Here is a 14981-nt window from a genome sequence, read left to right as displayed (position 1 = left end):
TTATTCAAAAATTTATTAAATACCTTTTTTCCCTCATCAATCTACACACAATACCCCACAACGACAAAGCGGAAAACAGGTATTTAGAAATGTTTGCAAATGTACTACAAATAATTAACAGAAATATCTTATTTTATATACGTTTTCAGACCTTTTACTATGAGACTCGAAATTGATATCAGATGCATCCTGTTTCCATTGATCATCCTTGAGATGTTTCTACAACTTGATTGGAGTCCACCTGTGGTAAATTCAATTGATTGGACATGATTTGGAAAAGCACACACCTGTCTATATAAGGTCCCACAGATGACAGTGCATGTCAGAGCAGAAACCAAGCCATGAGGTGGAAGGAATTGTCCTTAGAGACAGGATTGTGTCAAGGCACAAACATTTCTGCAGCATTGAAGGTCCCCAAGAACACAGTGGCCTCCATCATTCTTAAATGGAAGAAGTTTGGAACCACCAAGACTCTTCCAGAGCTGGCCACTCGGCCAAACTGAACAATCGGGGGAGAAGGGCCTTGGTCAGGGAGGTGACCAAGAACCCGATGGTAACTCTGACAGAGCTCTAGAGTTCCTCTGTGGAGATGGGTGAATTTTCCAGAAGGACAACCATCTCTGCAGCACTTCGCCGTTTAGGCCTTTATTGTAGAGTGGTCAGACGGAAGCTACTCCTCAGTAAAAGGCACATGACAGCCCGTTTAGAGGCACTCTGCTGCTTTTTAATTATTTGTTATTCTCATCTCTTACTTTTTGGGGGGATTTTCTTAAAACTGAATTGTTGTTTAAGGGCTTGTAAGTAAGCATTTCACTGTAAGGCCTACACCTGTTGTATTTGACATATGTGACAAATACAATTTGATTTGACTTGAGACCATGAGAAACAAGATTCTTTGGTCTGATGAAACAAATATTGAACTCTTTGTCCTGAATGCCAAGTGTCACGTCTGGAGGAAACCTGGCATCATTTTAGCGGCAGGGACTTGGAGACTAGTCAGGAGCGAGGAAAAGATGAACGGAGCAAAGCACAGAGAGATCCTTGATGAAAACCTGCTTCAGAGCGCTCAGGACCTCAACTGGGGTGAAGGTTCACCTTCCAACAGGACAACGACCCAAAGCACACACTCAAGACAATGCAGGAGTGGCTTTGGGACAAGTCTCTGAATGTCCTTGAGTGGCCCAGCCAGAGCCCGGACTTGAACCCGATCGAACATCTCTGGAGAGACGTGAAAATAGCTGTGCATAGTGTAACACTTACACTTAATTTATTATTGTTTATTTCACTTTTGTTTAATGTCTATTTCACTTGCTTGTCAATGTAGCATATGTTTCCCATGCCAATAAAGCCCTTTGAATTGGAGAAAGAGAGAGAGAGAGGTGTGGGACACTATCTCTAACAGCTGAGTGTTTCCTGCTGCTTCTCGGAGTCAAAGTGTGATTGGCTAAAGAGCTGTGACAGGAGAAAATAGTTCTCTCTCCAACATGATTCTAGAACCCTCTGCAGCAGTGTGAGTGTGTGTGTACCTTGGGTGGGATATCAGAGCCTGGGTACTCTCTCTGGTCCAGTTTGTTCCAGCGCTGCATCAGTTTGAGGACCATGGGCTTACTGAAGTCAACCAACTGGAACCCTGTGATGTTAGCCCCACCATGCATAAATCTCTCTAGAGATATGTCTTTAAAACCCTTGAAGAGAGAGAGAGAGAGATGTTAGGTACAACTGCATTTGAAGATTAACCTGGCTTTACCTGAACACGGAAGCTCTGAGACAGGGATGCACCTTATTTTCCCAAGCTAGAGAAGGAGAGAGAGAGAAAGGGAATGCACTGTCTGAAGTGCCTTCAAACCGTTCGCCTCACAAAGGCGAACTGTCTGGCTCAGAGTTGACTCACATTTTCCTCAGAGACAAGGTAAACCACAGCCACCTGCCTGAACCCCTCTGTACATACCACAACCTTCCCCCTTCCTCTCTTCTCCTCGTCTCCTCTCTTTCATCTGCACTAATCTAAAAAAAGCACATCATGTGGATGGGGACAGGGGTATTTGTTTTCACTTGTTCAGTTGGTTCATGTTAGCAGAGATGAAGGAGAGCAGGAGAGCAGGAGGGGAGCAGACAAGGAAATGAAACCACTTTAGACTATTGGGATGCACTAAGAACCCACACACATACTTACCAGGTTGGCCAAGATGTAATGGTAGCCTTTGACATGTTTCCCCACACTAACGGCCTGGAGAAAGACAGGAAGAGAAGAGGAAAATAGAGGAGGAGAAGAGGGGAGAAAGAGACAGAGACAGAGAGACAGAGAGAGAGAGAGAGAGAGAGACTTACTTGACACATTGGAAAGAATTAACAAAATATCTGACCAAACTAGAATGCTATTTGGCTCTAGGCAGATTACCTGACCACTGTGACTGACCCAAAATTAAGGAAAGCTTTGACTATGTACAGACTCAGTGAGCATAGCCTTGCTATTAAGAAAGACCGCCGTAGGCAGACCTGGCTCTCAAGAGAAGACAGGCTATGTGCACACTGCCCACAACACAACATGAGGTGAAAACTGAGCTGCACTTCCGAACCTCCTGCCAAATGTATGACCATATTAGAGACACATATTTCCCTCAGATTACACAGACCCACAAAGAATTTGAAAACATATCCAATTTTGATAAACTCCCATGTCTATTGGATGAAATACCAATAGTGTCATCACAGCAGCAAGATTTGTGACCTGTTGCCACAAGAAAAGGGCAACCAGTGAAGAACAAATACCATTGTAAATACAACTTTTGTGATAAACAATAAAAAAAAATGTTTATTTCACTTTTGTTCATTATCTATTTCACTTGCTTTGGCAATGTGAACATATGTTTCTCATGCCAATAAATCTCTTTAAAATTGAAAGAGAGAGAGAGCAATCTCTGTCGGACTGATGATGCTATCCATGCCAATACTACTGAGCCTGCTGTTCCTGGGCAGACCACCGCACAGGTGTGTGTTTGTGTGTGTGTTTGTGCGTGTGTCCGTGCTTGTAGTTGCTGGTGTGTGTCTGCCCATATTTGTCAGACCAGTAGACAGGAAGGGAGACCTGGCCAGAAGAGGAAATTATGCATGCACAGAGAAGTAGTGACAGATGGCTGACCAATGGGACATTACCCTGGAGCTGGGGTCAAAGATGACAGCAGCAGAGAAGAGGCAGACAGACACACCTGTCTCAACTGTTAGAGTCACAGTCTGGCCGTCAGTAGATGCGTTCAGTGAAAAGAGGAGGAGAGGGATACTAATGCGCATGAACTCCCACAAGGCTGAGAGAGAGATTGTGTGTGTGTAAGGGTGTGTGATGTTGAGTTCTGTAGTCACCTGTTCTAGAATGCACTGCAGTCTCTCATCAGACTCACCTTTTCTAGAATGTTCTGCAGTCTCTCATCAGACTCACCTGTTCTAGAATGCTATGCAGTCTCTCAGTCTCACCTGTTCTAGAATGCTCTGCAGTCTCTCAGACTCACCTGTTCTAGAATGCTCTGCAGTCTCTCAGGCTCCAGGTCGATGACATACTTCCTCTCCTGCCGGCGGTCCAGGTCTTCTAGCAGACGACGGTAAGCTGCCTCGTTGAAACTCTCCACACAGATGGCACTCACCTGTACAGAGACAGAGCAATTAACCTGTGTGTGTGTGTGTGTGTGTGTGTGTGTGTGTGTGTGTGTGTGTGTGTGTGTGTGTGTGTGTGTGTGTGTGTGTGTGTGTGTGTGTGTGTGTGTGTGTGTGTGTGTGTGTGTGTCTGTGTGTGTGTCTGTGTTGCATGTGTGTGCCCATGTGGTGATTACCTGCCAACCATTTTGACCTGCTCGCTCCATGATTGCCTGTAGGATGGCGTAACCTAGACAACAGATCAGAGACACAAAGACAACCAGACATCATCAATTTGGAGAGATGCCAGCAAGGCCACAAAAACTTAATTTCAGAAAATTGAAGCTGAAGATAAAACAAATAGATCAAATATTTAAGTAAACAAACACAGTGTCTTGGAACAATTAAACTAAACAGAAACACTGCAAAACACTCTAAATGCCAGATGCCCCTTCCTTCGCTGGCGTCCTCACTCCATCCCTCTTTCTTCTTGTCTGTTTAGTGCAACCCTTCACTAAAGTACCAGTCACTGTGCTTGCTTCGGCAGCACATATACTAAAGTACCCGTCACTGTGCCCCCAGGTACTGTCCTGATCCCCTGTCTCTGACACCTCTGCTGTCTGTTCCTTTCTCTCTCACCCTCTGTCTCCCCTCTGTCTTTCTGTCACTGTTTGTCTCTCTCACCCTGATGCTTCCATCAGTATGCCCACAGTTCCCCCAAACACTCCCAGCAGCCTTCAACAACAGCTGTCCCTGTGTAAACACTCCTCAGCTGGAGGCTAACTGTCTGTCTGTCTGTCTGTCTGTCTGTCTGTCTGTCTGTCTGTCTGTCTGTCTGTCTGTCTGTCTGTCTGTCTGTCTGTCTGTCTGTCTGTCTGTCTGTCTGTCTGTCTGTCTGTCTGTCTGTCTGTCTGTCTGTCTGTCTGTCTGTCTGTCTGTCTGTCTGTCTGTCTGTCTGTCTGTCTGTCTGTCCATACTGTGTAACAGTGTGGCTCTGTGTCTGTCTGTTTGTGTCCATACTGTGTAACAATGTGTCCAGACTGTGTGTCTGTCTCCTGGCTGGAGCCTATCCCTGACTATACAACAGACAACAGGAGAAATGTAACAATGAAAAAAAAAAATGCTTTATAGACCCAAAATGTCAGGTGACACATGAACACATAAAAGAAGGCTTGGGAACGGATCTTTGTCAACCAATGGGTACACAGCTTCCCAGTCTCAAGCACATGTAGCCCTACAAAATCCTCAGTGTGTTTCCACCTGCCTTTCTCCCAGTTTCAAATGCTTTACAACAGATGAACGCTCAGTAGCTGCGGAACCTAAATCTGAGTGTGTGTGTGTGTGTGTGTGTGTGGGTGTGTGTGTAAATGTGTGTGTGCGTGTGTGTGCAATGTTATCTGCAGAGCACGGAGCATGAAACAGATCCCTCTTACTGCCCATTTTACACGACATTACCGACAGCACGGGGCTGATGGGAAATGCTAATGAACGGCTCTGCCTCGGCGAGTCACGGGTGAGTGAAGCGGAAACCGCACCTACAATCCCCTTGGTGTCGACCCAGCCAAGCCGGGCCACAGAGAGACTGGCAGAAGTGAGGCACACACACACACACACTGAGAAAATGCATTGTGTGGTGGGACTGGCACTGCTAGCCACTCAGAGGGCATCGAGACCCTGGTGGATGTGGGAATGTCTGGTTTAGGGTTCCGTGCTGAGTATTCCCATGACGATAGTCCGGAGCGGAGGGCATCAGCTGTGTCCAATCTGTCAGCACACACAGCATCAAGGGGAACAAGCTCACTTTAATCTCTGTCAGCCTCTCCACAGATAATCACTGTCACAGTTAGTTCAGTAACAAGCTAAATTAATGACTGGGTTGAGTTGTGTGAATGACTGGGTTTAACTGTGTGAATGACTGGGTTGAACAGTGTGAGTGACTGGTTTGAGCTGTGTGAATGACTGGGTTGAAGAGTGTGAGTGACTGGTTTGAGCTGGGTGAGTGACTGGTTTGAGCTGTGTGAGTGACTGGTTTGAGCTGTGTGAATTACTGGGTTGAGCTGTATGAATGACTGGGTTGAGCTGTGTTAATGACTGGGTAGAGCTGTGTTAATGACTGGGTTGAGCTGTATGAATGACTGGGTTGAGCTGTGTGAATGACTGGGTTGAGCTGTATGAATGACTGGGTTGAGCTGTATGAATGACTGGGTTGAACTGTATGAATGACTGGGTTGAGCTATATGAATGACTGGGTTGAGCTGTATGAATGACTGGGTTGAGCTGTATGAATGACTGGGTTGAACTGTACGAATGACTGGGTTGAGCTGTATGAATGACTGGGTTGAGCTGTATGAATGACTGGGTTGTGCTGTATGAATGACTGGGTTGAGCTGTATGAATGACTGGGTTGAGCTGTATGAATGACTGGGTTGAGCTGTATGAATGACTGGGTTGAGCTGTATGAATGACTGGGTTGAGCTGTATGAATGACTGGGTTGAGCTGTATGGATGACTGGGTTGAGCTGTATGAATGACTGGGTTGAGCTGTGTGAATGACTGGGTTGAGCTGTGTGAATGACTGGGTTGAGCTGTATGAATGACTGGGTTGAGCTGTATGAATGACTGAGTTGAGCTGTATAACTGACTGGGTTGAGTTGTGTGAATGACTGGGTTGAGCTGTATGAATGACTGGGTTGAGCTGTGTGAATGACTGGGTTGAGCTGTATGAATGACTGGGTTGAGCTGTGTGAATGACTGGGTTGAGCTGTGTGAATGACTGGGTTGAGCTGAATGACTGACTGGGTTGAGCTGTATGAATGACTGGGTTGAGCTGTGTGAATGACTGGGTTGAGCTGTATGAATGACTGGGTTGAGCTGTGTGAATGACTGGGTTGAGCTGTGTGAATGACTGGGTTGAGCTGTATGAATGACTGGGTTGAGCTGTATGAATGACTGGGTTGAGCTGTATGAATGACTGGGTTGAGCTGTATGAATGACTGGGTTGAGCTGTATGAATGACTGGGTTGAGCTGTATGAATGACTGGGTTGAGCTGTATGACTGACTGGGTTGAGCTGTATGAATGACTGGGTTGAGCTGTATGAATGACTGGGTTGAGCTGTATGAATGACTGGGTTGAGCTGTATGACTGACTGGGTTGAGCTGTATGAATGACTGGGTTGAGCTGTATGAATGACTGGGTTGAGCTGTATGAATGACTGGGTTGAGCTGTATGAATGACTGGGTTGAGCTGTATGACTGACTGGGTTGAGCTGTATGAATGACTGGGTTGAGCTGTATGAATGACTGGGTTGAGCTGTATGAATGACTGGGTTGAGCTGTATGAATGACTGGGTTGAGCTGTATGAATGACTGGGTTGAGCTGTATGAATGACTGGGTTGAGCTGTATGACTGACTGGGTTGAGCTGTATGAATGACTGGGTTGAGCTGTATGAATGACTGGGTTGAGCTGTATGACTGACTGGGTTGAGCTGTATGAATGACTGGGTTGAGCTGTATGAATGTATGGGTTGAGCTGTATGAATGACTGGGTTGAGCTGTATGAATGACTGGGTTGAGCTGTATGACTGACTGGGTTGAGCTGTATGAATGACTGGGTTGAGCTGTATGAATGACTGGGTTGAGCTGTGTAGAGTTCCTGCTCACTCCATTCCATTTTCCTCTCTTCCTCTTTCCTCTCTTCCTCTTTCCTTTCTACCTCTTTCCTCTCTACCTCTTTCCTCTCTTCTGCTTCCCTTGGATTGATTAGATTAGATTGATTGATTGACTGACTGACAGATTAACTGACTGGTTGACCTACTGACTGACTGACTGATTGATTGATTGATTAATTGATTGGGTATTTTTTGATTGACAGCTGGTACCTCTGTCTGTGTCGTACAGGAATACGAAGCGGCTCCAGTCGTAGTGGTCCAGCAGGGACAGCAGAGCTCCTCTGATAGAGGGGCGGAGCTGCAGGGTGAACTGGCCCTCCCCCTCCGTGGGGAAACTGGGCGTGACCAGGGAGATGTGCAGAGCGCTGCAGAACGACGTCAGGGTGTGCACCGAACGCTTGTCGTACAGGCCGAAGATAGCAAACACACCCCGCGAGTACTGCGAACAGACTGCAGGGAGAGAGAGAGGGAGGAAGGAGAGAAGGGGATGCTTAAAGCCTAATTGTACTGAGAATGCTTGAAGGCTAATTGTAGTGAGAATGCTTGAAGGCTAATTGTACTGAGAATGCTTAAAGCCTAATTGTACTGAGAATGCTTGAAGCCTAATTGTACTATATACACATGCAATAGACATTTGACATAGAGCCAGAAGAACACGCCAGGAATACTGAGAACAGAATGCAGGCAGAGAGGCAGAGAAAGAGATGCTCATTAATGTATATTCACATAGCGGAATCTCGTGAAATACGTCAAACATTTTAACGAGTGGATGCTTCAGTTTGTGTCGTCCATAATTGCAACAACAAATTGCAGCTGCTGGGTGCATGATAGAGAGAGAGAGTGTGTGTGTGTGTGTGTGTGTGTGTGTGTGTGTGTGTGTGTGTGTGTGTGTGTGTGTGTGTGTGTGTGTGTGTGTGTGTGTGTGTGTGTGTGTGTGTGTGTGTGCTTGTCAAAAGAGCTGACAAAACACATAAAATTATATTTGCAACTTGATTTTCATATCACAAAAATGTTTCCCAGTAATTATTTTGGCCCTCTCAACAATACCAATTCGACAGTAGAGAGCCAAACACTACTAACATAATTACTACACATAAACAATCAGTTTCCGCGGACTCCTCTGGGAGGTCATCTCTCACACAGACAACACAACAACAACAAATCAAATAAATAATTCTGACTCATGTCTCACTGTTACAATTCCATGCTGATGTTATGTACGCAATTAATCTCCTTAAAACCCTGCAGCTCTTCAGAGAGAGAGAGAGAGAGAGAGAGAGAGAGAGAGAGAGAGAGAGAGAGAGAGAGAGAGAGAGAGAGAGAGAGAGAGAGAGAGAGAGAGAGAGAGAGAGAGAGAGAGAGAGAGAGAGAGAGAGAGAGAGAGAGAGAGAGAGAGAGAGAGAGAGAGAGAGAGAGAGAGAGAGAGAGAGAGAGAGAGAGAGAGATCTCTGCAAACTTTCCCTCTCCTCCACAGTATGTAACTCATCCACTGCTTCGTTAAAGGAGGGTGGTGCGATTTGTTTCGATTAGGCATCCGTAGTGTAGCTTTCATGTCCTGCTACACACACACACACACACACACACACACACACACACACACACACACACACGCACCCTAGTCCTGCCTTACACTGTGTGCTTCTAAGGCCCTGGGAAGTGTGTTTTTGTAGTTATTGTAGGTTCAGAAGATGTGTCTCCTATTCCAGGAACAACATATTCTATTCACAATCTCTGTATCATGGAGATTTACACACGACTCAAAATCAAATATACACTCCACTCTCTCTCCCCCTTTCCCCCCCACTTTCTCCATTCATTCTTCTTTCAGATGTGTTTGTTGAAGTAGAACCTCAGCCTGCGTCATATACCTGCTCCTAACCACTTTAGTGTTGCGGTAAACACAGAAAGGAAACCCAACAGGCTCTGCTCTAAACCTCTGCCTCCATCCCTTTTTATTGGTCTCTCACATTCCTGCTTTTTATTTCTTCCTCCATCCTTCTCTCAATTGTTGTATTTTATTTCTCTCTTTCTTTTCCTTACTCTCTCTAACTTGCTTATTACTCCATCCATTTATCTCTCTCTGATTACACCCCCACCCCCCCTTTCTCCCCTTCTCTATGGGGAGCAAAAGTGATTCCATTATCTTCTGTGATAAACCCCAGTCTGGGAAACTGAGTGAGAGAGGCTGCTTTGAGCCTGTTTGAGGCAGTAAGGCGGGCACGGGCAGGGCCCTGAACCTGGGCTGAGATGAAGAGGGATTAGAGACTGGTGCAGGGCCCTGAACCTGGGCTGAGATGAAGAGGGATTAGAGACTGGTGCAGGGCCCTGAACCTGGGCTGAGATGAAGAGGGATTAGAGACTGGTGCAGGGCCCTGAACCTGGGCTGAGATGAAGAGGGATTAGACACTGGGCAGGGCCCTGAACCTGGGCTGAGATGAAGAGAGATTAGACACTAGGCAGGGCCCTGAACCTGGGCTGAGATGAAGAGGGATTAGACACTGGGCAGGGCCCTGAACCTGGGCTGAGATGAAGAGAGATTAGACACTAGGCAGGGCCCTGAACCTGGGCTGAGATGAAGAGGGATTAGACACTGGGCAGGGCCCTGAACCTGGGCTGAGATGAAGAGAGATTAGACACTAGGCAGGGCCCTGAACCTGGGCTGAGATGAAGAGGGATTAGACACTGGGCAGGGCCCTGAACCTGGGCTGAGATGAAGAGAGATTAGACACTAGGCAGGGCCCTGAACCTGGGCTGAGATGAAGAGGGATTAGACACTGGGCAGGGCCCTGAACCTGGGCTGAGATGAAGAGAGATTAGACACTGGGCAGGGCCCTAAACCTGGGCTGAGATGAAGAGAGATTAGACACTAGGCAGGGCCCTGAACCTGGGCTGAGATGAAGAGGGATTAGACACTGGGCAGGGCCCTGAACCTGGGCTGAGATGAAGAGGGATTAGACACTGGGCAGGGCCCTGAACCTGCGCTGAGATGAAGAGGGATTAGACAGTCATTACATCATAAAAGACACCACAGTCCACATGGGAGACACTGTGTTCAAAGTGGTTTCATTTCAATCACTTCCACTAACAGAGTAAAGGTGCCCGCATGCTTCCCAACCGAAACAGTTCAGAACAGTTTGTTCAAATATTATGATGACATTTTGTGACGTTTTTGTTCCTTTAGGTCTTCGGCAAGGGTTTATGCCCATTCGTTCCTGCACATTTTTTTCACTTGAGAAGTACTGCACCAAACATCTTAGGTATATGTAAAATTGCACGACTATGATCTCCTCTGCAAAAACGTCAAAATGAATGACAGATTTCTTGAGTTATCTTAGATTTATTCGGACTATTTTGAGGAAGTGTATACTGGCTATTGCGTCTCAAGATGGTCGGGTTTTTCTTTTTTCAAGAGAATGTCTTTTGAGTTAGTGTGCACAGACTGTCACTTGGCCTAGCCGAGTTCTGCTTGGAGCAAACCAAACCTAGTATACAGACACCTTAACAGAGTTCCCCTTGGCTCCCAATGCACACTACAAGACGTTTGAAATGTGTAACTACATTGCTTTCTCCTTCACCATGTCCCTGTCTTCTTTCTCTGGTTTACCTCTCTGTCTAGCCTCCTGCTGCTATTTTTACACCATGTCCCTGTCTTCTTTCTCTGGTTTACCTCTCTGTCTAGCCTCCTGCTGCTATTTTTACACCATGTCCCTGTCTTCTTTCTCTGGTTTACCTCTCTGTCTAGCCTCCTGCTGCTACTTTTACACCATGTCCCTGTCTTCTTAATCTTGTTTACCTCTCTGTCTAGCCTCCTGCTGCTATTTTTACACCATGTCTTTTAGGAAACCTGACCAATATGATACCACCAACTTTGTTGATACAATAAAGATCAACAACTTATAGCAGTTATGTGTAGTTTAAAAGCCCATCCCTACAGTGCCTCAGCAGCAGTCATGTGTAGTTTAAAATCCCTACAGAGTGCCTCAGCAGCAGATATGTGTAGTTTAAAAGCCCTACAGAGTGCCTCAGCAGCAGATATGTGTAGTTTAAAAGCCCTACAGAGTGCCTCAGCAGCAGTCATGTGTAGTTTAAAATCCCTACAGAGTGCCTCAGCAGCAGATATGTGTAGTTTAAAATCCCTACAGAGTGCCTCAGCAGCAGATATGTGTAGTTTAAAATCCCTACAGAGTGCCTCAGCAGCAGATATGTGTAGTTTAAAAGCCCATCCCTACAGATGCCAGAGAGACGCATCATAATAAAATGTCTATGAAGCTTCTTTCTTCAAATATTAATGAGGGGAGCGGAGGAACAGCATCATCACCACAGTAAAACCACCGCAGGAGAACCACAGAGACGGATAGTCTCTCTCTCTCTCTCTCTCTCTCTCTCTCTCTCTCTCTCTCTCTCTCTCTCTCTCTCTCTCTCTCTCTCTCTCTCTCTCTCTCTCTCTCTCTCTCTCTCTCTCTGTCACCCTCTCTCTGTCACCCTCTCTCTGTCTGTCTCTCTCTCTCTTCCTCCCTCTCTTTTTTCTCTTTCTCGCCTCCATGGCCACTTCTCTGTCTCTCTCTTTCTCCATCTCCTCCCTCTGCCTCTGCCTCTCTCTCCTCTCCCTCTACTTCTCCCATTCTCTCTCTCTTCCTTTCTCTCTCCCCCTGTCTTCCTCACTTTCAATATTTCTCTCCACAGAAGAGCAGGGGGAGCTGGGTCCAGAGGGACCGTTCTGTTTGTGTGACACAACAGGAACAACAGATGCCCTCTGACAGTCCTGCTCTTTATTCCTCTGTACTGCATGATAATAACCCACAACAAACCACACTGACTGATACCATACTACTGCTGCTGCTAACATGGCTGCCATACAGAATGAAAATATCCTAGAAAGAGAAATAAGATAAGGGAAATATGAGAAGGAAATGTTTCTTGTGTACATAAACATGATATGAATCTATCCATTTATTCATTCATCCATCCACCCGTCTGTCATCCATCCATCCATCCATCCACCCATCCGTCGTCCATCCATCCACCCGTCCGTCGTCCATCCATCCACCCGTCCGTCATCCATCCATCCACCCGTCCGTCGTCCATCCATCCATCCATCCATCCATCCATCCATCCATCCATCCATCCATCTCTACATCCTTCCCGTGCAGTGGGGCTGTTGTGTCTGACACAGTAAGCAAGCCCAGGCGGTCATGTTTGACAACAAGATATCAGCTCTCATTAGTCATGGCTAAGGGATCGATGCACCCGGGCACAGGAAGAGGTCACAGCATAGATTTTCTATTTTGTCATTTAATAAGCAGATAGACTGTAGGATAATTGGGGCCATGGCTTTGGAAGATATGGTTTATAAATAAAAGGCTGATTGTGATTATGATGATCAGTAATGTGATAATGGTATGGATTAAAGCTTTGTGTACGAGTTGAAGGGATAAATGATAGGTGATGACAAGCTCTGTGTTAGTGAATAGACAGTCTCTTTCTCCCTCTCCCCTTCCCTCTCCCTCCCTCCCTCCCTCCCTCTCTCTCTCCCTCCCTCCCTCCCTATATTCCTCCCTGCTATAGCTTAAACTGAGGAGGAGAGAGAGATAAAGAGAGAGAGAAGAGAGGAAGGGAAGAGTCCAAAACCCAGAGGAGCTCTGACAGGGAGGGGAGGACCTGATTAGAGGGGGATAGAAAAGAAAGCGTGTCTCTTCCCCCTCACTCTTTCTCCGTCTCCCGCCAGCACTCACACCTGTTCCTGGGAGGAGAGGCAGGAGAGTAAAAAGGTTTTTAAATGCACCCACAGCTGTGTGTTTGGTAAAGTTTTCTCTCCCTATCTCTTTCTGTCTCTCTCACACACACACACACAGCTGCCTTTATGACCCGCCAACTCCTGCCGTCTAGGCATTCTTACCCATGCTGCACTGCAGCTGTGTGTTTGGTAAAGTTCTCTCTCCCTATCTCTTTCTGTCTCTCTCTCTCTCTCACACACACACACACACACACACACACACACACACACACACACACACACACACACACACACACACACACACACACACACACACACACACACACACACACACACACACACACACACACACACACACACACACACACACACACACACACACACACAGAGCTGCCTTTATGATCCGCCAACTCCTGCCGTCTAGGCATTCTTACCCATGCTGCACTGCACGGTGCCGAGGTCAAAGTGCATCCGTTCAGAGGCAGGCCACCGCCAGCAGAAGAAAAGGCTCTTGGAAAAAACGCCACACTCCTCCCTCAATCCTTTCTTCTCTTTGATTACAGCTCTCTGCTCCCCTCTGCACCTGCCCTTCCTCCCCCTCATCTCGCCATCATTATATCTCCCCCTTTCCCTCCCTCTCTCTCCCTGCCACACACACATGAACTCATATACCCCTGAGACACCCAATCCACTGGGGTGATATGTGTTATAGACTGTGCTCATATAACCAGCATGTGTATTCCAGCCTACCTTACCAGCATATAAACTAGCGTTTATATGACTTATTTTGTTGTTGAGCATCCCAGAGCAGGTTGGTACATAATACAACTATATCCATCTCACAGCCACATAAACAGTGCTCCATATCCACAGCCTGTTAAGATCTGCCCTGAAACTGTAGACTCCACCAGTCTACAGACATGCTCCTGTAGGTTCTCTAATCATCAGATAACCCCCACACAACAACAACCCACAGAGACACTATGGAAACACCTGGAAGTGCAACTGGGGTTTGGTTTAATGTACTGCAGAACAGACTGGGGGTTGGTTTAATGTACTGCAGAACAGACTGGGGTTTGGTTTAATGTACTGCAGAACAGACTGGGGTTTGGTTTAATGTACTGCAGAACAGACTGGGGTTTGGTTTAATGTACTGCAGAACAGACTGGGGTTTGGTTTAATGTACTGCAGAACAGACTGGGGTTTGGTTTAATGTACTGCAGAACAGACTGGGGTTTGGTTTAATGTACTGCAGAACAGACTGGGGGTTGGTTAAATGTACTGCAGAACTGACTGGGGGTTGGTTAAATGTACTGCAGAACAGACTGGTGTTTGGTTTAATGTACTGCAGAACAGACTGGGGTTTGGTTTAATGTACTGCAGAACAGACTGGGGTTTGGTTTAATGTACTGCAGAACAGACTGGGGTTTGGTTTAATGTACTGCAGAACAGACTGGGGTTTGGTTAAATGTACTGCAGAACAGACTGGGGTTTGGTTTAATGTACTGCAGAACAGACTGGGGTTTGGTTTAATGTACTGCAGAACAGACTGGGATTTGGTTTAATGTACTGCAGAACAGACTGGGGTTTGGTTTAATGTACTGCAGAACAGACTGGGGTTTGGTTTAATGTACTACAGAACAGACTGGGGTCTGGTTTAATGTACTGCAGAACAGACTGGGGTTTGGTTTAATGTACTGTAGAACAGACTGGGGTTTGGTTTAATGTACTGCAGAACAGACTGGGGTTTGGTTAAATGTACTGCAGAACAGACTGGGGTTTGGTTTAATGTACTGTAGAACAGACTGGGGTTTGGTTTAATGTACTGCAGAACAGACTGGGGTTTGGTTTAATGTACTGCAGAACAGACTGGGGTTTGGTTTAATGTACTGCAGCACAGACTGGGGTTTGGTTTAATGTACTGTAGAACAGACTGGGGTTTGGTTAAATGTA

The 14981-nt window shown here is 46.3% G+C and overlaps 1 protein-coding gene across 8 annotated transcripts in view; it reads right to left on the bottom strand.

The window, feature by feature from the left end:
* The window catches only part of LOC139548272 (glutamate receptor 4-like), a 171160-nt gene that overhangs the window by 116577 nt on the left and 39602 nt on the right, over positions 1-14981 (bottom strand). For all 8 annotated transcript variants that reach the window (XR_011669685.1, XM_071357844.1, XM_071357841.1 and 5 more), the window contains exons 3-7: positions 7505-7744; positions 3822-3874; positions 3504-3635; positions 2174-2227; positions 1527-1685 (exon numbers count right to left, since the gene is read on the bottom strand). Coding sequence is in view for 7 of the 8 variants with exons in the window: in XM_071357844.1 (XP_071213945.1) it covers positions 1527-1685; positions 2174-2227; positions 3504-3635; positions 3822-3874; positions 7505-7744 (638 nt within the window). In the remaining variant the exon portion in view is untranslated. The remainder of the gene's footprint in view (positions 1-1526; positions 1686-2173; positions 2228-3503; positions 3636-3821; positions 3875-7504; positions 7745-14981) is intronic.

The sequence above is a fragment of the Salvelinus alpinus genome, chromosome 21 (genome assembly GCF_045679555.1).
Source record: "Salvelinus alpinus chromosome 21, SLU_Salpinus.1, whole genome shotgun sequence".
In the NCBI taxonomy this organism is placed as follows: domain Eukaryota; kingdom Metazoa; phylum Chordata; class Actinopteri; order Salmoniformes; family Salmonidae; genus Salvelinus; species Salvelinus alpinus.
The sequence above is the reverse complement of the archived record's forward strand: the minus strand, read 5'-3'. Positions and strand labels throughout refer to the sequence as shown.